The sequence below is a fragment of the Gopherus flavomarginatus genome, chromosome 2 (assembly GCF_025201925.1).
Source record: "Gopherus flavomarginatus isolate rGopFla2 chromosome 2, rGopFla2.mat.asm, whole genome shotgun sequence".
In the NCBI taxonomy this organism is placed as follows: domain Eukaryota; kingdom Metazoa; phylum Chordata; order Testudines; family Testudinidae; genus Gopherus; species Gopherus flavomarginatus.
The window spans coordinates 105,734,618-105,757,867 of NC_066618.1; the positions used below are offsets into that span (position 1 = coordinate 105,734,618).

The 23,250-nt window shown below is 41.7% G+C and overlaps 1 protein-coding gene across 1 annotated transcript in view; it reads left to right on the forward strand.

Annotated features, from left to right (window-relative positions):
- The window catches only part of ABCA13 (ATP binding cassette subfamily A member 13), a 294,970-nt gene that overhangs the window by 35,580 nt on the left and 236,140 nt on the right, over positions 1 to 23,250 (forward strand). The window contains exons 7-10 of the mRNA XM_050937636.1: positions 292 to 416; positions 7,763 to 7,896; positions 15,290 to 15,454; positions 17,341 to 17,540. Of these exons, the coding sequence (XP_050793593.1) occupies positions 292 to 416; positions 7,763 to 7,896; positions 15,290 to 15,454; positions 17,341 to 17,540 (624 nt within the window). The remainder of the gene's footprint in view (positions 1 to 291; positions 417 to 7,762; positions 7,897 to 15,289; positions 15,455 to 17,340; positions 17,541 to 23,250) is intronic.

The following is a 23,250-nucleotide window of genomic DNA, read 5'->3' on the forward strand; positions in this document are numbered from 1 at the left end:
TCTTTTGAAGGTGTTCTGCAGGTTTTGTAAGATAATGGACAACCCTCAGATATCCACCCAGACAGATCACCAAACTCATCCAACTCAGGGTTTTCTAGAATATTTTGTTTAGAAAACTTTGTCAAGCAAAACATTTCACTAGAAACTTCATTTGATGAAACCCCATATTTTGACGAAAAAAGTTGTTAAGTTTCATCCAGCTCTACTTCACAATCCTGCTTCCCTCTCCAAAGAGTGCGCACAATGCTGTCATGCTTTGACAAGTGCTTGATTTTTCACTTTTGCTTTCAGTTCCTTAGCATCCTTAGAAGATTTAGATGCAGTTCTATCAAACCAAAGTTTCTACAAAGCAGTGAAAATAGGACTGAATATAACCATCACAGCACTGCGCTTCTTGCAAGACCAGAGCCTTGAAGGTAATTGAAAGCTGTGTATGTATGTTTTTTTTCTTTTTCTTTTAAAGTTGCTGCATGAATTACAGGCATGTCGGGATGGAGCCAAAATGTTTTTGTAGGCAGCTGGCTGAGCTCCTGCAGAAATGATCATTTAATACTGTTGAGATTTGTGTTGTATTGTTGTGCGTTGGGGCACCTAGAGCCTCGGATAGGCATCATTTTAGTTGTCTGTTAAATTACAGAAAATGCTTATCACATTTCCTGGCAAACCTTTCATAAACACACAGTGTAGACCCAATAGATCACATTGAGAATGATTACCCTTTTACTAGTGGTGATTCTTTGGAGTGGGTGTTTCACAATAGGTTAGTTCAGTTTCTTTTGGTTGTGAAGAGAACTGGATTCAAGTTTTGGCCTATATACAAGTGAAAATTAATGTGGTTGTCTTACCTTAGTCTTCCTTTGTCTCCTATTGTAAATGCTAGTCTTTGCTCAAGGGCTACACAGGTGCATGGACTGAGTTTGAGGGAGAGGGAGTCATTGGGAGGCTTCCCCTTGTGCATCTAGCCAGGCAGGATCCTGCCAAGAATTTAAGAGCATGCTGTACACCAAGGGGTGAAGTCTGTTGTTCAGGAGTTGTGTCAAACTCTCCCTCTTGCAGCCATCCAGGCCTCATTCAGGCAAAAAAGTATTCTGAAGTCTCATTGAAATCAATGAAATCTCATGGGACTTGAGTGCAAGTTTAAACACTCACTCACAGTGCTTTCCTGAACCATGGCCCTTGTACAATCAGCAGCAAGCACTAGGCAAGGCAGGTACACTTCAGCTGAGGGGTAAGCAGAGCATTGTTCTGACTCATCCTTCACTATCTTGGCGTGAAAATGCAGGTTGGTGTTTGTGCCAGTTGAATGGCTGACACCATTCCATTCCTCTTCCACTTATGGCTCCCCAGGATAAGGTCAGGATTATGATTAATTGGCCGCTTCTGTGTAGAAGAGCAGCCCAAGGCCTGTATGACTCTTAAATTCCACATAAGCCCTCAAAATAAGGACTAAGAGGTACTTAGGTTGCATGGTGGCTCCCTACACAGGATTGAATTTCATTTAGTGGGACAGACTGAAATCTGTGCCCTAAAATCCCTCACAATCAAATCAATCCCTCCTCCCACCCACCCCAAATAAATCCAGAAAGTAAGTCCCAGGGGGCTTCAGAGAGGTGGATGGAAGTGTTGAGGCCTATGGAAAAGGTGGCCTGTGTAGTAAACATTGTATACAGTATAAAGTTTTAACCAACTGTATGAATATCTCTTACAGAGGTGAGAAATTATGACTCAGGCCTGGTCTACACTATAAAATTAAATACATTTAACTATGTTAGTCACAGGTGTGAAAAGTCCACATCTCTGAGTGTAAAGCCAAACTAAATCCCCATATAGACAGCGCTAGGTCAACTTAGCTTCTGTCGAGCTAACTACTGCCTCTCAGGAAGGTGGATTGCCTATGCTGATGGGAGAATCCCTCCTGTTGGAATAGGTAGCATCTACACTGAAGAACTACAGCTGCAGTGGCACAGCAGTGTCACTCTAGAGTTTTAAGTGTGGACAAGCTCTAAGTCAGATTTTAAAAACTAAAATGTTATACACAGTCTGAAACCCTGGAGTACAGAAGCTGCATCTTCATTCAAACCTATTAGCACAATACAGTCCATTTACTCCTCGATGATCATTCATTCCAGCCCAGTTGCACACAGTTTCAATACTGCATGCCAAATTAAACACGCTAATTCAGATAAATGGAGGCTGCAGGGTCTGTTGGCATTCACTGCATGGGGGGCATCCCATCATCTGCTTTGCTGTTTATGTCTGTTTTCTCCAAGATCTGCCACATTTCAATATGTAATTTATCACTGTTAGGCTTGCTTTGGTATGAGACGCTGATTTCCACATCTGGCTTCATGCCGTTGGTAGGCTAAGCTGCGAGATTTATGTGGGAGATGTGGCAATGTGGTTATTAAACTATTCAAAGAAAAGGGGACAAGGCAGTATCTATAAACTATCCATCTAGCCACTTTTTGAATATTGGAGTGACAGGTGCCAGAAATAAGATAAGGATAGATTACATAGAAAAGTAGATTCTTGAAATGTGGTCCTAACTGTGCTTTTTGTGATTTCCTTTATTAGTTAGTGCTAAGGACTTGTTGTTGAATTATGGTCATTAACCAGTTTAATCCTCCTTTCCAATAGATGGCACTGCCAAATTACAGTGTACAAGAAGGAACTCAAATAACAAGTGTAGCAACAGTATCAAACAAAATGAAGGACATTGTTGCCTTTCAACTGAAATAATACTGAGAAGACAGGAATGGAAAAGTAGAAAGAATCTAAATGCAAGTGTTGTCCTACAGAGTAGATTAGGATGTCCGTAGGTTTGAAGGCTACAGGAAATTTAGCTTCTTGGAAATGTTTTATAGAGATTGTGTAAACAATCCCCCCCCATCATACCTCTCAAGCTGGTTAGATCCAAATGTAGGACACAGTGTGAAGACAGTGGGATAGACTCAGTCTGAAGGTCACACAAAATATTAATTAGGCAAGAAACTTAAAATGCTATGGGCTTCATCCTATTAGTGTAAAGAACTTTCTGTAACCTCAGTTTCATGATTCTGTGGTTCCAAGTAAATAACTTTGAATGAGAAAAGAGAGAAGATGCCAAATTTGTCTGGAACCTAGATAACTTTGAGACTAAAATGAATCCTGTCACTGAAATAATGGCCATTTGAAAAATGTTTGCTCCAGATTTAGATCCTGCAGCCTTTTATATATATAATGTGTATACATGGAATTTCCAAAGAAGTGAAGTGTAGTTTTGTGTATGCAATGCCTGTGACATTTCCAACCTCTACGGTCTCGAGAGAATGTTGATGACTGCACTCATGGTGTTCACTTATTGACTCAGTAAATGGGGGAGGAAATCAGGTATTTTGGCTCACATATCATTGGCAGTAAGCCAGTGCATTGAAAAGCATACAATGGGTCCCTGTTTCTTTCTTAACTGACGTAGAATCTTTGAGCAAATGTATGGTAAACTTGAACACTTACTTTAGGCTGAAATGTTCGAAAGCACTCAGTGTTGGCATAACTCTGCTCCTACTGAAGTCACCATGACTTCAGTGGAGGCAGAGTTAGGCCAATGCTGAAAACTTTTGAAAATCTGAGCTTTTTTTATTCTTATTATAAAAAAACAGTTTCCATCCAAAATAATGAAATGCTCTCAATAGTTAACCATTAGTTTAAGAACATAAGAATAGCCATACTGGGTCAGACCAAAGGTCCATCTAGCCCAATATCCTGTCTTCCGACAGTGGCCAATGCCAAGTTCCCCAGAGGGAATGAATAGAACAGGTAATTATCAAGTGATTCATCCCATGTCACCCATTCTCAGCTTCTGGCAAACAGAGGCTAGGGACACCATCCCTGTCCATCTTGGCTAATAGTCATTGATGGACCTATGCTCCATGAACTTGTCTCATTCTTTTTTGAACCCTGTTATAGTCTTGGCCTTTGCAACATCCTCTGGCAGGAAGTTCCACAGATTGACTGTGAGTTGTGTGAAAAAATACTTTCTTTTGTTTGTTTTAAACCTGCTACCTATTAATTTCTTTTGGTGACCCCAAGCTCTTGTGTTATGAGAAGGAGTAAATAACACTTCCTTATTTACCTTCTCTTTTTCAATCATGATTTATAGATCTCAATCATATCCCCCCTTAGTCGTCTCTTTTCCAAGCTAAAAAGTCCCAGTCTTATTAATCTCTCTTATTAATGGAGAGAGCCATTCCATATACCTAATCATTTTTGTTGCCCTTTTCTGAACTTTTTCCAATTCCAAAATATCTTTTTTGAGATGGGGTGACCACATATGCACGCAGTATTCAAGATGTGGGTGTACCATGGATTTATATAGAGGCAATATGATATTTTTGGTCTTATTATCTATCCCTTTCTTAATGATTCCCAACGTTCTGTTCACTTTTTTGACTGCTGCTGCAGATGAGTGGATTTTTCAGAGAACTGTCCACAATAACTCCAAGATTTTTCTTGAATGGTAACAGCCAATTTAGATCCCATCATTTTATATGTATAGTTGGGATTCTGTTTTCCAGTGTGCATTACTTTGCATTTATCAACATTGAATTTCATCTGCCCTTTTGTTGCCCAGTCACCCAGTTTTGAGAGATCCTTTTGTAGCTCTTTGGAGTCTGCCTGGAACTTAACTAAACTGGACAATTGTGTATCATCTGCAAATTTTGCTACCTCAGCGTTTGCCCCTTTTTCCAGATCATTTATTAATATATTGAATAGGACTTGGCCCAGTACAGATGCCTGGGGGCAGGGCTGGCTTTAGGACGTGTGGGGCCCAATTCGAAAGAGCTGCCGCCGAAATGCCGCCAAAGACAGCAGCAGCTCAATCGCTGCCGCTGAAGATAGCGGTGGCAATTTGGTGGCAGCTCAATCGGTTGCTGCTGTTTCCAGCAGCACTTCGGAGAAGGGTCCTTCCTCAGCAGCAGTTGTCTTCCGGGGCCTTACCTTGTGGGGCCCCTCTTCCAGACACTGAGCATCACGGGAATCAGGGGAATCGGCCTAAAGCCAGCCCTGCCTGGGGGACATCACTATTTACCTCTCTCCGTTCTGAAAACTGACCATTTATTCCTACCCTTTGTTTCTTATATTTTAACCAGTTACCAATCCATGAGAGGACCTACCCTCTTATCCCAAGACAGCTTACTTTGCTTAAGGGCCTTCAGTGAGGGACCTTGTCAAAGGCTTTCTGAAAATCTAAGTACGCTATATCCTCTTGATCCCTTTTGTCCACCTGCTTGTTGACCCCTTCAAATAATTCTAGTAGATCGGTGAGGCATGAATTCCCTTTATAAAAACCACGTTGACTCTTCCACAACAAGTTATGGTCATCCATATGTCAGACAATTTTGTTCTTTACTATAGTTTAAACCAATTTGCCCCATACTGAAGTCAAGCTAACCATCCTGTAATTGCTGGGATCACCTCTGGAGCCCTTTTTGAAAAATTGGCGTCACATTAGCTATCCTCCAGTCATTTGGTACAGAAGCTTATTTAAATCATAGGTTACAGACTACAGTTAGTAGTTCTGCAATTTCGTATTTGAGTTCCTTCAGAATTCTTGGGTGAATACCATCTGGTTCTGGTGATTTATTGCTGATTAATTTATGAATTTGTTCCAAAACCTCCTCTAATGTCACCTCAGTCTGGGACAGTTCCTTGATTTGTCACCTAAAAAGAACAGCTCAGGTTTGGTAATCTCCCTCACATCCTCATCCATGAAGACCGATGCAAAAAATTCATTTAGTTTTTCTGCAATAGCCTTATTGTCCTTGAGTGCTTCTTTAGCATCTCGATCATCCAGTGGCCCCACTGGTTGTTTAGCATGCTTCCTGCTTCTGATGTACTTTAATTTTTTTTTTTTTGCTATTACTTTTTGAGTCTTTGGCTAGCTATTCTTCAAATTCTTTTTTGGTCTTCCTAATTATATTTTTACATTTCATTTGCCAGGGTTTATGCTCATTTTGGTTTTCCTCACTAGGATTTAACTTCCACTTTTTAAAGGATGCCTTTTTGCCTCTCACTGCTTGTTTTACTTTGTTGTTTAGCCACGGTGGCACTTTTTGGTTCTCTAACTATATTTTTTAATTTGGGGTATACATTTAAGTTGAGCATCAATTATGGTATCTTTAAAAGGTTTCCATGCAGCTTGCAGGGATTTCACTTTCTGTTTAACTAACTTCCTCATTTTTGTGTAGTCCTGCTTTCTGAAATAAAATGCTACAGTGTTGGGCTGCTGTGGGGTTTTTCCTGTCACAGAATTGTTAAATTTAATTATAGTATGGTCACTATTACCAAGTGATCCAGCTATATTCACCTCTTGGACCAGATCCTGTGTTCCACTTAAGACTCAATCAAGAATTGCTTCTCCTTTTCTGGGTTCCAGGACTAGCTGCTCCAAGAAGCAGTCATTTAAGGTGTCAAGGAACTTTATCTCTGCATCCCATCCTGAGGTGACAAGTACCTAGTCAATACGGGGATAGTTGAAATCCCCCATTATTATTGAGTTTTTTATTTTAATAGCCTCTCTAATCTCCCTGAGCATTTCAGTCACTATCACCATCCTGGTCAGTAATATATTCCTACTGCTATTCTTATTATTCGAGCATGGAATTACTATCCATGGAGATTCTATGGTACAGTTTGGTTCATTTAAGATTTTTACTTCATTTGACTCTATGCTTTCTTTCACATATAATGCCACTCCCCCATCAGCACGACCTGTTCTGTCCTTCCGATATATTTTGTACCCTGGTATTACTGTGTCTCATTGATTATCCTCATTTCACCAAGTTTCTGTGATGCCTATTCTATCAATACCCTCATTTAAAGCAAGGCACTCTGGTTCACCCATCTTCTTATTTAGACTTTTAGCATTAATATATAAGCATTTTAAAAAATTGTCACTTTTTAGTGCTCTGCCATTACATAATGTAATTGAATGGGACTTTTTTCCTTTGACTGTTTCTCATCAGACCCTACCTGTATTTTATCATCATCCATCCTCTCCTCCTTACTAAGACATAGAGAATCTCCATTAATAGATCCTCCCCTAAGGGATGTTGCTGTCCGAACCACTTGCTCCTCCACACCTGTTGTCTTTCCCTCAGCCCTTAGTTTAAAAACTGCTCTATGACCTTTTTAATTTTAAGTGCCAGCAATCTGGTTCCATTTTGATTTAGGTGGAGCTCATCCTTCCTGTATAGGCACCCCTTTTCTCCAAAGTTTCCTCAGTTCCTAATAAATCTAAACCCTCCTCCTTATACCATTGTCTCATCTACGCATTGAGAATCTGTTTAAATCTAAGGATGGGTGAAAATTGTGAATAGTTCAAAAATATGAAGGCTTTGGCATCCTCGAGGACTGGTATTGAATCATGAATATGAATCCTTTCTTGAATGATATAAAAGCTCTCCACTGTGTATTTTTACTGTTTGGGATGTATCTAATATTGAATTAATGTGGTGAAATTGGTATTGGCTACTAATACAACAGACCAAAATTCAACAAATGTACTATTTGCTTTATACTGTTAGATTAACTCCACTCACCAGACTTCTAGTGAAATTGTGCATATTAACTATTTCTGTCTGTCTCCAATGCAGTCCCATCTTAGTATCTCTCCCATAAAAAGGTAACAATGTCACAGCTGGATCCTATCAGAGACTGGTTACTAGAATACAAATTCAGAAAACTTAGGACATGTCTAACCTAAGTTAATCTTTTCTTATAGGCTTTTGGTACAACCTGACTCTTTGGGATGTTGTGTGGGATCCGCATGCAGTCAAAGTGGAACTTGAATCCAGATTTGGTTTAGATGATCTTCATATTGGAAAACTCTTGAACTATACAGCAGAGTTCAGTAAGGTAAGTTTCTAAAAATGTCAACATTCCTTTTTTGTTTTGTTTGTTTCCTTTGTAACTAATGAAAGTTTTCACCCCTCGTAGACGCTAAAGCAATGTCTTTCAGAAGTAGCTACTTAGTAGGCATTGCCATTGCAAAAAAGACAGCATAATCTCATACGAGGTGAATGACACCCACTCAGCCTCAATCCACAAACTTGAATGAAAGCATTGCAGGTTTTGTTCAGCCAACATTTGTATCATGATGCACGATGAGCTTCTTGAAGAACATCAATCATCACTTGAAGGAATTTATAACTGAGTGAGAGAATGTTTTATTTAGAAGCAAACAGGGTACAGATGGGAGAGAACATTTCAAGTACTCTCTCCCTTTAAGGCACAAGCACAATCTTCTCTTTCTTTGCATCCTCCACAAGGGGACATTGCTTAAAGCAGTCGTCCCCAACCTTTTTTGTCTGTCAGGCGCCAGACGATGAGCCACAGAGGACCGTGGCAGCGGACGAGCATCTGCCAAAATGCCGCCGACAAGCAACGTCATCCAGAGGCATCACCGCCGAAATGCTGCTGAATTTCGGTGGCATTTCGGTGGATTCTCGTTCACTGGCCAGTATGTGGGCGCACTTAGACGCCCCAGTGGGTGCCATGGCGCCCGCGGGCACCACATTGGGGACTGCTGGCTTAAAGGGATACAGGCAACTTGAGATCTAGTGTGAGTATCACACTGCAGCAGGGAGGGTGCTTTCCAGTGCAAATAGACAGAGAGCTCTAGCTCTGCCCAAGTTCTACTGTGGCTGCAGCAGCAGCACAGGCACGTTGGGCTAGTTACCTGAGTAGGTACCCAGGGACTCAGGCAGGATTGTACTTGGGCAGCTAGTCCGGGCTGCTGTCTGAGCCACCATATCCACAAAGCATTCTTTTAGTGCGCTAGCTTGAGCAGAGTTATTTAAAAGGTAGGTTTTTGAAATATACAGAATAAAATGAAAGGAGAGGAAAAATAAAATAGTGGTTTTCCATTTGCCCAACATTTTCTTTGAAGTGGCAGTTAAGTAAATATATATTACAATGAGACGATGATGGAAATTCATGCAGCAGCCAAAAGACTGCAAATTGTCTCCTCTCAGCTCCCATCAAAATAAATGCAATTAGCTTCAGCGGGCACTTGTGCATATGGAGCTGTTTAAAGGCCTGTTTACTTTAAAAAAAAAAGTTTCAGTGCCAGGCTCTGTTCACTCAATATGAGGGTGATGGGGGCTCTGCCATCTTGGTTGTTACTCTTCCCAGAGGGGCTTTCAGAAATGACACTTCAACCTTTATCCCCATATGTGTTAAACTGAATCTTCATGTTTAAAGAAAAAAGCCTGTGGCTGTGAATCTTTCCATGCAAAGATGACAACCTCTCTAATAATGTTAGTAGGGAGCAAATAGTCAAGAATTAAATGTTGTAATGATTCATAAATTCCTAAAACAAACAAAAAACCCTGGTATATGTGTAAGATCTGGGCAAACAATTGAGTCCAAACTTGCTTTGCATTGGCTGCTTCTCTGAACTGAACCTGAAATGCTGCTATTTTAGAAGAGGCTCTGTCAAACTTTCTGGAGTGATTCATGAACGTGGATGCCAAGCTCAGGGCAGATGTGTAACAAACCAGGGCAGAAACCCCAAATTGGATGTGTGTTCTTGTCATAAACAGATAGCTAAGGGTTAATTTTTTTTACCTGGAAAGGAGTAACCTGAAACACCTGACCAGAGGACCAATTAGGAAACAAGACTTTTTCAAATCTGGGTGGAGGAAAGTTTGTGTGTGAGTCCTTTGTTTTTGGTCTTCTGCCTGTACTCTCTTTCGGCTATGAGAGGATTTCTGTCTCCTGTTTTCTAATCTGTTTCCAAGTTGTAAGTATAAAGATAGGAAGACCATAGGGTTGTTTTTTTGTATTTACATGTGTGTAGTTGCTGGAATGTGTTAAATTGTATTCTTTGTGGATAAGGCTGTTTATTCATATTTCTTTTAAGCAATTGACCCTGTATTTGTCACCTTAATACAAAGAGACCATTTTTATGTATTTTTCTTTCTTTTTATATAAAGCTTTCTTTTAAGACCTGTTGGAGTTTTTCTTTAGTGGGGAACTCCAGGGAATTGAGTCTGTAGCTCACCAGGGAATTGGTGGGAGGAAGAAGTCAGGGGGAAATCTGTGTGTGTTAGATTTACTAGCCTGACTTTGCATACCCTCTGGGTAAAGAGGGAAGTACTTGTGTTTCCAGGACTGGAAATAGGGAGGGTGGAATCCCTCTGTTTAGACTCACGGAGCTTGCTTCTGTGTACCTCTCCAGGAACCCAGGGAGGGAACACCTGGAAGGGAGAAGGGAAGGGAAATGGTTTATTCCCCTTTGTTGTGAGACTCAAGGAATTTGGGTCTTGGGGTCCCCAGGGAAGGTTTTTGGGGGGACCAGAGTGCCCCAAAACACTAATTTTTTGGGTGGTGGCAGCTTTACCAGGTCCAAGCTGGTAACTAAGCTTGGAGGTTTTCATGCTAACCCCCATATTTTGGACACTAAGGTCCAAATCTGGGAATAGGTTATGACAGTTCTATAATTAGATTTTACCAACCAAGTATCGAGTGTGAACTCAGGCACTATAACAGCCTGAACATGGAGTCACAGATGATCCTCTTGGGTACTCAGGTCTATTTTCCCATCCAGGCAAGCCTGCCTTTCTCTTGCACCAAAATTCACAATCTTCAGGTCACCTCAAAGGACAAGTCACTTACTGCAAGTCAACTGTACCTCACGTCTCCAACCAAAGACTACACTTGGTGCCAATCCTGTAGTAAACTAACTAAGGATTTATTAAGTAGGAAAAAGAAATGAGTTATTTACAAGGTTAAAACAGGTAAACATAAGACACACAAACAAGATACAGTTTTAGATTCCAAAAGATGACAGTAGCTATAATATGCAAGCTTTTATAGAATATCATCTAGACCAACCCTCTGCTCAAAGCAGGACCAATCCCCAACTAAATCATCCCAGCCAGGGCTTTGTCAAGCCTGACCTTAAAAACCTATAAGGAAGGAGATTCCACCACCTCCCTAGGTAACCCATTCCAGTGCTTCACCACCCTCCTAGTGAAAAAGTTTTTCCTAATATCCAACCTAAACCTCCCCCACTGCAACTTGAGACCATTACTCCTTGTTCTGTCATCTGCCACCACTGAGAACAGTCCTGATCCATCCTCTTTGGAACCCCCTTTCAGGTAGTTGAAAACAGCTATCAAATCCCCCCTCATTCTTTTAGCCTGCAGACTAAACAATCCCAGTTCCCTCAGCCTCTCCTCATAAGTTTCCTGTATGTCCTTTAGGACTAACCGAATTAAACAGCTGGGGACACCTTGTTTATGCTCAGAAATCTTTATCCATCAAATGTTCAAGCAGATTAGGGATAACAATTTCTCTTTAAACAGGGATTTTTATTCCCTTCCCCCAGCTTTCAACCTGTGATGGAACAATAGCTTCTGCACATACCCTATTCAGGCGTGTGGGAGAAGCAATGAACAAAGTCTTTTGTCCACTGATGTTCCACAATGGCTTGTCTGGTGGCTATAGGTCTTCTTTTATTGGGGAAATAGATGACACCTTTTGTGTACAGCAAATCCACAGATATCCATTTATATCCATGAACCACTTGTGTGGATAGCAGCGCGGATGTGGATAAAAATTTTGTATCCATGCAGGGTCCTGATAGTAAGACTCGGGCAGGCAGCGATGAGGAACCACGGCACAGACCCTCCAACTGCCCTGGGTGGGAGGTCTGAGGGACAGGGGCTGGTGGGGCCCTCCACCTACAGCAGGTGGAGGGTCTGCCGTGGATCCCCACAGCTGCCCGCATGGCTCTTACTGAGGCACATCCCCACCAAAGCCGGGGTGCGGGCAGCTGTGGGGAGCCTGGGTCCCTCCACCTGTCCTGGGCAGGGAACCTGAGCGACAGGGGCTGTTCGGCCCCTCCATCCAGGGCAGGTGGAGGGACCCAGACTCTCCACAGCTACCCTCACAGCTCTCCCTTACTGGGCTCCGGTGGGGGTACCTGGAGCCTCAGCCTGGCCCCCGGTGTAGAGTCGTGCAAATCCACAGATATCTGGAAGGGTTTATAGTCTTAGCAAACATTTTTATAGTTACAGAGCAAAATACTTAAACATTACCTTATTGCATGGGATATAGATATTATAAGTCAGATAAAGTCTAAACACATTCTTATAACTCTAATATCTATTGTAATAGACATGCAAGCCATACTGGTTTCCAGCTCTGCATTGGTCTGTATTCTGTGAGGCTCAGTGGCCTTGGCTTGAGCTGGCACCTGGTCTGCCAGCATCAAAGTGTAAACTCACTAATTGTGATGTTGGCCCAGAAGAGTCCTGAGCTCTGTTACTCCATTTCTGAAGAGAAGAGAAGGTGTGACGGTGTCAGGACTCACCACTGCTGGCCCCTCCCTCTGGTTGCTCTGGGAATTAGCTCTTGTCGGCTGTGGAGCACCCTCTGTGCGTGGTGTCTCGCCTGTTGTCTGCTCTGCTGGTTTGGGACCTGTGTTGCTCCCCGCTCGTCAGCGTCCTCTTCAGGACACTGCCCTCCAGCCATGCCCATTACTCCAGTCTCACCCCCTTCCAGGTGTGTGTGTGGGGGAAGGGCGGTTTAACAGCAGTCCTTCGGCTTGCACCTGCCTCAGTGGCCAACCACAACCCCAAAGTCTAGACCCTCATTTCAGGAGCAGGTTGCAGTCTGTCTTGGCCCCAATCCTCTGTGGCCAGGTGCAGTGCAAGGGGGTGACCCAGGCCCACCTGCTACTCTTGGTCCCAACCGAGGGACCCTCTAGCAGCAGCCTCTCTCTGCCCTCCTTTGCTCCCCTATTGTCCATCTTTCTTTCCTGGTCCATTTCCCCTTTGGTCCCATGCACCTTCTCAACCCTTTTTAGCAGGGGCCGCAGCCTAGCAGGTAACTCGGCTGGAGCTCTCCTCTGCTCCCCCAAGCCCGCCCAGTACTGCTAGGTCCAACGTGCTACCTCCTTACCTCAGGAGCCAGTCCTCCTCCCTTGATAGTCAGGGAGAGACAGTCTTCTCCTTTGCTAGGCAGCCTTCCTATAGGCCCAGCCCAACCCTGATTGGCTGCCTCTCCATTTGCCCTATTGGCTCTCCACAGGCCTTTCCCGATTGGCTGCTGGCCTGCACAGCCTCTCTGGGCTATTCCAGCCCTTTTTCTCAGGGGGTGGGGCAGCCGCCTCACCACAGAATGGTTCAGTTTGGTTCCTCTAAAGTTTCAGATTAAATCCTGAATTTGAAGTTCTCTGTGTTCACCAATCATTAATATTCATGCACTTTGGACTCCAGCTTCTCTATTTTCAGAAGAAATGCAAATAAAGTGCCTTCCAATTAATTCAATTGCTAATTTATTTGATCATCTATTTAATGTGATGAAAACTTCATGGACCAAATAATTGTAATTAAAATAACAACTCCCCTCCTTCACTGGTATAAATCTTGATTGCTTTAGGCGGGTATTGTTTAGTAGTTTAATCTAGAAGGTTGCCACTTAATTAAGGAAGGTTAAAATCCTGAATCAAAGAGAAGAAAATGAGTACAAAGATGAGCAATAATAAAGGTTGACTGGTTAAAATTATGTTAGACAGACATTGTCAATATTATAAACGCTATCGGGGGTACAATGTGCTTCCTGATAGAAATTTGCTTATTTCGGGCCCAGTGAGAAGAACAGTTTTGATTGAAAGAAGAGGAAGTTTTTGTTTTTTTTTAAATGAACCCCAATGAAGTAGGTCTACAAGAGTTTCTGGTGACGAGTAAGAGCCCTGTGTGGATACAAAATGTATATCTGGGGATATAAATCAGATATCTGTGGAGCTGCATGGCTCTCCCGGGAACCGCAGCATCATGTCGGGCCACTGCTTGCAGAAGCCAGTGCCCCAGGTGGGCAGCTCCTCCAGTGTGGCTGTACTTCCCCCCTTCCCAGTCCTGCCCCTTGCCTTGCCACTGATGCAGGCACCAGGGTCACTGGCAGCTGTCCTTGGTTGCACTAGCATGTGCAAGCTTAGGCACTTTGCTGAACATAGCTATTGTGCCTGCACTGCTTTGGTATGGCATAGCTTTTGGAAAAGCCTTGTTATAGTGAACCCTTTTAAAAACCTGTTTACAGAAAAACTCTGATTTTCTCCCATTGCTGCCTATGAGCTCTCCCTGTTGTGGGTGGTTAACTTGACAGAGGATGTTTTCCTCTTTTCTTGTCTCATTTCTTCTGTCAGTGCAAACAGCATTCTTTGGGCAGGGCAAACAGCTCTTATACAACTCATTTTCCTGTTTAACATATTAAAATCAAATAAAAATGTGACAAATTAGCAAAGATGGGGTCCATCTATGGCTTTTTTTGTTAGTTAACTTGATTTCAGACTTTTTTTTTTAATGTTGTGTCCTAATCCCAGCTAGAGTGGTTTGCTGTGTGACCATAAAGTCACTTGATTTTTCTGTGCCTCAGATTAGCCATCTACAAAACTGGAATAATATCTACCTACCTTACTCTTATGTTACTGGGAATCTTCAGCCACTGCTTTGCTGCTGCTTAAAGAAATATATAGGATCATGAATGTCAGTCCCAAACAGTCCCAGCATTGATGTATGAATACCTGAATTTCATGTTTAATGTTCCAACTGGCTTGCTGACAAATCTTTTTGCGGTATCTCCAGTATTGCCCTAGTCACAGATGACCAAAATCAGAATTTCAAAAGGCTGATTACAGGATTATTGTTAGGATGAGTTAGTCAATATGTACAGAGTGATTTGAAATGGTATTAAGAAAGAGAGGAATTTTCCCTGGGAAAATTAGAAATATTTTGGTACAGAGGTCAGATTGACTTTCCATGAGGAAAAAGGATTGTCAGGCTTCACAAATTGTGAATTGTAATAAATATAAATTAGTTATCTATCCTAAACAATCACATCTTTGTATCTAGTGGCTCTTTTGCCTCAGTAAATTTTGCATCACTGTAGCTACACTGGTGTAAAATTCCTCTTGACATATGCTGCACCAGTGTAAAATGGGGCTTGCACCAGTATCACTTATTTAGTTTCAAGCTACACCATGCAAACCTCCCTAATGTAGACCAGTCCAGAAATGCACACAACTAGGTAGTGGCTAATGAGTTTTTTGGAGTTTCCTGTCAAAATGTACAGAGTACATTTTGCAATCGGTATCGCAGATCACTAGATTATGATAATTGGGCTTTGTTCATCCTGAAAGCAACCCCACGGCTCTGTTTTTTTCTCCGACAAGTAAGTTGATACAGGTGATAATACTGAGTGGTTCTCTGATGTGTTCATCTATTTCTTTTGTCGCTGCCAGATTCCCACAGAAGGCACACTGGAGCAGTTTGTATGCTCAGTCCTGTCCAATGTGTCCGAATTTAAAGCTAACAAAGAGGATAATGAAGGAGGCTGTATCCATGCATGGCTTGAGGCCAAAGTCTATCTTGTCCATTCTGTCAACAAAATCAAACTCTACATGCAGGTATGATTTAATAGGACAGCTGCTATGATACATATTTTGCTTATATACTGTTGATCAATCATGATCCCTTATTAAGCTAGACAGTATTCAAAACCACAGGCTGTCTGTGTTCTGTTTTTAAAAAATGGCAGACTGCACAGTTAGCATTAGTGTATTCCATTACAATGGAAATATAATAGAAACCCTGTTTATCCAGCCAATAGTTAACCAAAACTCCCCATTAACTGAAGCTCAGGCATGAAACCTGACAGAACATAGAGAGTGAAATTCACTTTTGGGTAGAGGGCCAGTAGAAGGACCATGCACTCACTCCCTTTTAAGCCCTAATTTGAGAATTTAAGTGGTGCATAGGCTTTGTGCTGTCTACTTGCACAGAAGTGAATTTCACCCACAATACCTTGCCTCCCTACTTAGGGGTGGATTTGGATTTCAGAGAGTGTTGGATAAAACTGGAAGCAGAACACAGGACTGTAGTTCTAGAACTCCACTGTGCCACTTAAAAGTTCTCTTGTTATAGAGTGGCTTGAAAAGCAAGATCCAGCTAGGTCTTGTGATGCCATGAATGTATAATCACTTGTACAAGAAAGACTAAAGGTTTCAAATATTTTGCCAGTGAAGGAAAGTTAAAGAAGGATTTAAAGAAGGATCATACCTTGCTGTCTTAGTTTTTGCTGTTTTTCTTTAATTAAAATGTATATTCTTGGGATAAAGATTATTTGTATGGAGTCACAGAAGTGCATGACAGGTTACTATAACAACAACTACTGCCTCTGCTCTTACAAATTTACACTCTAATCTGAGGACATCACAACTGAGCTTGGGTGTACTTTTCATCAATATTTTGTGCACTTCAGCAGCTTTCCTGATTAAAAAAACTCTGTAATAATAGTACTTACTCTTAGTGCATTTCATCAGCAGATCTCAAAGCACTTTGCAAAGGAGGTCAGTATCACTATCCTCATTTTACAGATAGGGAAACTGAGGCACATAAAGAGGAAGTGACTTGCCAAGGTCACTCAGCAGGCCAGAGCAAAGAATAGAACCCAGGTCTCCTGAGTCCAGTCTATTGCTCTATCCTCTAGACCACACTGCCCTTCTGTAAAATACTGTTTTATAAGGGTCAATATTTACCATATTTAACTTCAATATCAGTGATAATCTCAGATATGATTGTATGCTAATAGTTGGCAAATGTTGACATTTTAGCAGTGACCACTTGAAGTACTGTACACTCGGCCAGATTTTGGACCTGCTTCCATCCCCTAAGGGGGCAGCCCTTGATGTAAAAGCTGACCTGGGCAACATAAAGCTGATATAGCTGCTACTTAGTCTACCCCCTTGAGCCTAAGGGGCAAGATGGGAAGTAGCAAGGGAAGAGCAGTTGCTGGTGAATCACTGTAACTAGCAGAATGTAGAGCAGCTGAGTTAGATCAAGGTGTTTGGGCCCTCTGTATGTAAAAGCAAGTAAAATAACTGAAAATGTTGTATTCGCATTGCCAAGTTGGCATCCATGCTGACTGTACTTAACATTAGCCTTCATGAAGCCAGTCCCTTCTGAGTAAAGATGAATCCTTAGAGAAAACTTTCATTGTATGTTGTAAGTCAAGAGGAAGAAAATCTGGTTTTGGTTTGGTTTGTGAAGAACATTTGTGATTTGCATAATAGACTAGGCTGTCCCTAGCGGGATGCATGGCCCGGGTTCGGAAGTGATGGATTTGTCTTCTGGGACCGACAGCACCAGCCAATCATGGCATCCCACTGGGTACTGCAAAGCATGGGGCATGAGTGGTCTCCCCGATTCATCCTACGCAAAGGATGGCTCTGATAAAGGAGAGGAGCTTCCATCCTGTAATAAATGAAAGTTTGTTTCTCCTTTAACATGCTAGATATTTCAGCAGTGGTTAAGCAGCAGTGAGCTTCAAAAATTCCTTTTTGAACTTGGAAAAAGCATGGCTGATCTTGTTTCTCAATATCCAGAGGACAGTGAGGCCTGGAAAATTATTTCAGCTATAAATATCCTAATCCAACTTGTGAATGAGAAATTGGAACCAAACTTTGCTGAAAGACATCATGAATCTCAGGATGTGTAAGTTTATGCATCTTCATTTTCAATATTCACAGGGCTATATTGATTTTACTTGAAGCACAAGAATGTCAGCTGTGATAATCAGAGCGTAAAATTTTAGTAAAGCTTTTGCTCTTACACAAAATGCTCTTGAGCAGTTTATTATTAAAACTAATATTGTAAACAAGCTGTAAAAATAGTAATTTGGGAAAAGAGGGTGGAAAAGAAAATGTCTCAGTAAATTTATGCAGAGGTTGACTAAAATAATAGAAACTTAAGGCTGGAAGGGACCTCGAGGTCATCTAGCCTCTCTCCCCTCAATGATGGATCTATGTACCTTGACCATCCTTGACAGATGTTTGTCGAACCTCATTAGGGTGAAAAAGCTACTGATATTTTAATGATTTTATTTGTATAACATCACTGGTGTGTCTGGTGCTTACAGACAACTACCATAAAACTGACAAATCCCTGTCCTAGGGAATTTAGGACCTGATTTTGTAAGCTAAGGGACAAATCCTGAGAACTGTTGAGCACCCGCAACTCCCACTGACATTAGGAAGAATTGTGGGTTTTCAGTCCTTGACAGTAATAGAAAAGGGTGGTGGAAGAGAAATAGGGCAAAGAGGTGGGAGAGGGAGGCCAAAGGGATACAGTGATAGGCTGGAAGAAGATATAGGAGGGATATCCTGGAAAGAAGAGAGGGTTGGAGGACAGGATAAGGAGTATGGTTTCCCATTGTGTGCTATCTTTATTCTTCCTGAAGAAATTGGCAAGACCCTGTCAGAGAGCTAAAGGGAGTGGGGTGGTGGATTAGGTTCAAGGAAGGCAAAGTGTCAGAATTGTAAGCATATGATTTAATCTGAAGAGGTGTAGAGCTGTTTAGCAAGAAAGACAGCAGAGCTTAAGAGTTGTTGTGGAAGTCCACAGAGGCCCAGAGCAGACTGAGTATTCAGATTGGTAAGGGTTTGAAAATCGGAGGGAAGGAATGAAGAGAGGGAGATGAGTCTAGGGCAGGTATATCCGGGGCTGAGATGACAGTGGTGGCCAGAACACTGACAGACTGGATATTGTGGAAGGATTGTCTATTAGGTCTGGGGGAGCAAGAGATACTGAAACTTATTTTAAAGTTTAGTTTGATAATAAAGAGATGTTTTAAACCCTTCACCACATGGGTAAAACCCCTCCCCATTCATTTCATATTACTTCAAATCTTCTTGCTGCCAAACTGCTTTTCCTCACTACTGCTGCCAGTCACTTTAGTGTTACCCATCTCTCCTGGCTGTGGTCACTTGTGTCTCAGCTTTGCTCTTTCACTTACATTCAGCATTGATTTGGATGGAGCTGCATTTGCTGTTGATCAGCCTCATGTTACATATCTGAGTCCTCTGTGTATACACAGGCACCAGCAGTTAGTGCAGCAAGACAAGAGAGCACTGGGAGTTAGCTGGGGTTGCAGGACTGAGGAGTTTAGCCCACGGTGACTCCAGGCACTGCAACTGCTGCCAAATATATGGTGAATCCTCCAGGCCATCATCAAATGACTCTTCCATATTCTGCAAGGTGGCTTCACTGGCTGATTACCTGAGGGAAACAGAAACCTTTTGTTAGAGCAGGAGAATGTCTCCAATGAAGCACTTCTCATAGGTCCCAGAGGTTCACAGTGAAACCCAGCTGGAAAGCCCCTAAGAGTCTCTTAGGAGTTCCCTGCTTGGTCACTTGGCATCTGCTGGCACTGGTGTCTGATGATGGGAAGGTAGAGGCGTCTCTGCAGACTGTCCCTTCTGTGGCTTCCTGAATGGGGGAGAGATCAGTCTTGTGATTAAGGCCTTCAAAAAGTGTCAATGTGTGGCCAGTGTTTGTCACCCATCATTCAGTTTTTAATCTGTGTGATTAAACCCCTTTTGTTTTCAGTTTAAACCGATTTTTTACAAAAAGTATTCTTTTTTTCTGATTTTCACCCTACTTTTGTATTATTCAAATATAGAAAAAATAACTTGTTTTATTAGGAAAATACAATACATTGCATGAGATATATGTATTACGGATAATACATTAGTGCGTTGTAAGGTTCTTGGGAGGCTACAGGCCTACCCAGGGTGCTTTGCAAGAACGAGGCCCACACACACTGTGAGTTATTGGCTTTAATGAAGGTAAAGTGACACACCCGCAATGGGGACTCCTGATGTTGCTGTCACAGAGGCGGGGAACCCAGCGCACCCAAGCTCGGCCTGGTATGGAGTCCGAAGGTGGGACCAAAACCATGCAGCTATATACAAAACCAAAAGCAACTCATACATATGCAAATAGGGACTTTCCACAGGCTGTGTTCACCCCTTGGCCAGAGGCCAGGGACTTTCCACAGGAGGTGTACGCCCTTTGGCCGAGGGCCATACAAACTGGTCCTAACCAGTTAGAAGCAGAGTATAACTGGCGTGCTGTGTCCTACAGTGACCAGTCGCCGAGAAAACGCAAATACCCTAGCTAGGCCGTGACACAGTCTTCCGCGGTTCCCTACATGCGTATTTGCAAAGCTACCTGTTGAAGTAAGGCTATGTATTAGTTTAGAAGATACACAATAAAAAACAGGCATGCACGCAAGCTGTAAGTGTGTGTACATCTGAATGTATGGATAAATCTCACTCCCACCATGCACACATTTCAAGCTGTTAGCAGCTAATGGTTTAAAGATTTGACACACAAAAATGGGTGGAAAATGAAAATCTGTATCCAAATACGTTTCAGAACACTAGAAAGTATTACAAAGGTTTAAAAAACAAAAACAGGAGAAAAGGATAAAGTTGAATATATGTGCTGCAAATGTTGTGTTATAATTATTAAATGTAAATATGTATAGGCTAATACTTGTCTGCAACAGTAAACTGTTTATTCAAATGAAAAGTTTTATTTGGGATTAGAGGGAGATTGTTTTCTTAAACTCAGAGGTGGCATTGTGTTTTAGTTCTGCAGCAAACCACATTGAATTGCGTTCATCAAAGCATGAATCTACTAAATACTTCCCCCCCACCCTTCAGTCCACCAAAATAAATGTCAATATTTACTCAAAAAATTAAGGGGTTTTTTTCATAGATTTTCACTTGTTTTTGTTGTTGTAGCAATAAACACCAATAAATTCCCAGGAAAAATTAAATAAACTAAAAACTGAAAATGAAGGCCCTATGTATATGAGGAATTGCTGTGTGCTTGACATCAGTACCACTATTTGAAGTACTTCGTTAGGAAAAGAATTTTATATGTGTATCTGTGTACAGATGAAACCAAATTGTTTAATTTTATTCTCTCATGAAATGGCTTCATTACTCAAAATCAGGGGAAGTCAATAAGCAGGCCGCCAGACACTTTTGAATGGACTGTGAAATCTTTTTATTTACTTCTTATTATTGTGGAATGAAAAATGTTTCTCCGGAGTCCAGATCTTGACTATACCTTGACCAAGAAATTTGGACCATGACGAAAAATAATTGTCCTTCCCCTGCTCTAAATTAAGAGAAGGAGGGTAATCTGAGAGAGAGAGAGGAGAGAGAATGGTCCAGTACTTAGTTTGCTGGCCTGACACTTGAGAGATGTGGATTCAAGTCTCCTATTCCACCCCAAATTTATTATGTGACCTGGGACAATTCCCTCGGTCCCTTAGTGCCTCAGTTCTCTATCTATAAAATGGGCTAATAGTACTTCCCTATCTAATAGAGAGGTTGTGAGGTGCTCAATACTAAGGTAATGGGGGCTTCCAAACAGAACACATTCTCAACTCAATACTTGGCCCCCAAGCTTCACAGCAACCCGTGCTAGGGGCCTCTGGCACTCCAGCTTGACTGCCCTCTTTGCTCCTCTCTTGGAGCTGCAGCCATTGGATTGCTACTTGTTCCAGGGACCCATGAGTTAGCTCCACTCCAGCATGGCTTTGCTTCCCAGGGCTCTGCTTGTCCTTAGCTGCAGAGTAGCTGCACCTTATAGGCCCAGGTGTAGGCCAGTCCAGGGCAGCTTGGCTCAGTCTACACAGAGACCAGCTACCTTGTGACAAGGCCATTTCAGAACTTTGGGAGAGACTCATTTTTTTTCTCTCTCTCTTGAACTGAAAGGTAAATTCCAAAAGTGCAAAACTTTTTCCTTTCCTCCCTTAATGTTGCTGAGACTTATGGGTTTGCTATAACACCACAGAATGTATCATTCTGTAGCCTGAATAGGATCATGAGGCAAAGGAATTCATTCTGACCTTCCCCATCTAAAGCTGCAATTAGCTTGAATATTCATGTTAGTATTTCAATGAATCTTCAAGCACTGATTTTGTTTTGTTTGGGTGTCTTTAGAGGTGTGGCAAGGATTTTTTTTTAGTTGTTAATTTTTATCTCAGTGCCATTATATACTCTCAAACTATTAAGAATCCGAAATTGAACACCCCTGCTGAAAAAAGAAAATGCATGAAATCCAAAGAGTGCACCCAAAAACAGATTTAGCAAAACACTTAGGCACTTCCTGAAGACTCCTTGAAATTAATGATACTGAAGCTGTGCTTAAGTGCTTTGCTGAATTGAGGCCTGGATCTTTAAAACTATACCCAATAACATATGCAAGTACAAATACCAGCAAGCACAAGCAAGCAATCTTATTCAAACAAGTAGTTCCATAGACTCATGTGAGAGATTTTCAAGCACATAAGTGTATGCAGGATCAGAATCTAAATCTCTTGTTATAATTATACAAGTTTAAGAATAAAAGGAATAATACTTATTCTGAGATTCTTGAGTAGTGCATGCAACGCTGCAAAAATATGTATATTAAAATATAAAGTATTATTTCCTATTTTTCCAATCCAATAGAATTATCCTATTAGCAATCAGTCACTGGGCTAGTTGAAATCCACCTTGGTGCTTTAGGGATGCCTACAATTCTCAAAACATCAGACCGCATGTGAACAGAAGCTTGCAGCTCTGTAAAGAATTGATTGCTCATTCATTTCAAGAATTCTAATTCACGGCACAAGATAAAATACAACCCTGCTAAGTTACCTGTGACAAACAGATGCTTTAGGAACCTTGTTTCCCTATCTATAAAATGGGAGCAATACTGCTTTCCACAGGCAAATTTTAAAAAGATAATATACAGGAGTTAACGTGTCTGCAGCCACAGAAAGGTAGGTAACTAAGTGGTGCCCAGATTTTATGGATTGGGGAAACTGAGGTTCAGAAGGCTAAATTTGCCTGAGGGGCACTATGGTGTTTAGATAAAGCACAAGATGAGGAATGAAGAGAGATTGTAGTTCTGCATCTGACGTTGGTGTGTGAACATGGCTATCTTAAATCTGCACCACAGTTTCCCTTATAAGTTGGAGATACTGTTTTTAACCTACTTCATCACTAAACTGTTTGAGTGGCATATAAAGCCATTTGATAGAACTGGAGATAGAACTTGGAAGGTACCAGCCCTACGTTCTGTCCCATAATCTCCCTTTGGGGAGCTGCCACCCCTGCCTCTTGAAGATACGCATGTGCAGAAGTGTTTCATTTAAAATACCATAAACACCCACGTAGTAAAATATGTCTTGTGGAAAATGTCATCCTCTGAATGTTCTAAAAGGGAGAAAGGATGGCTTTGTGATTAAATCTGCTGTAATGGCGACACCTGTACTCTAATAAATGTGAAAAGTAATTTAAACCCATATGACACATCTGTTAATACATCCCAGAATTATATTTGTTTTTTTTGCAACTGC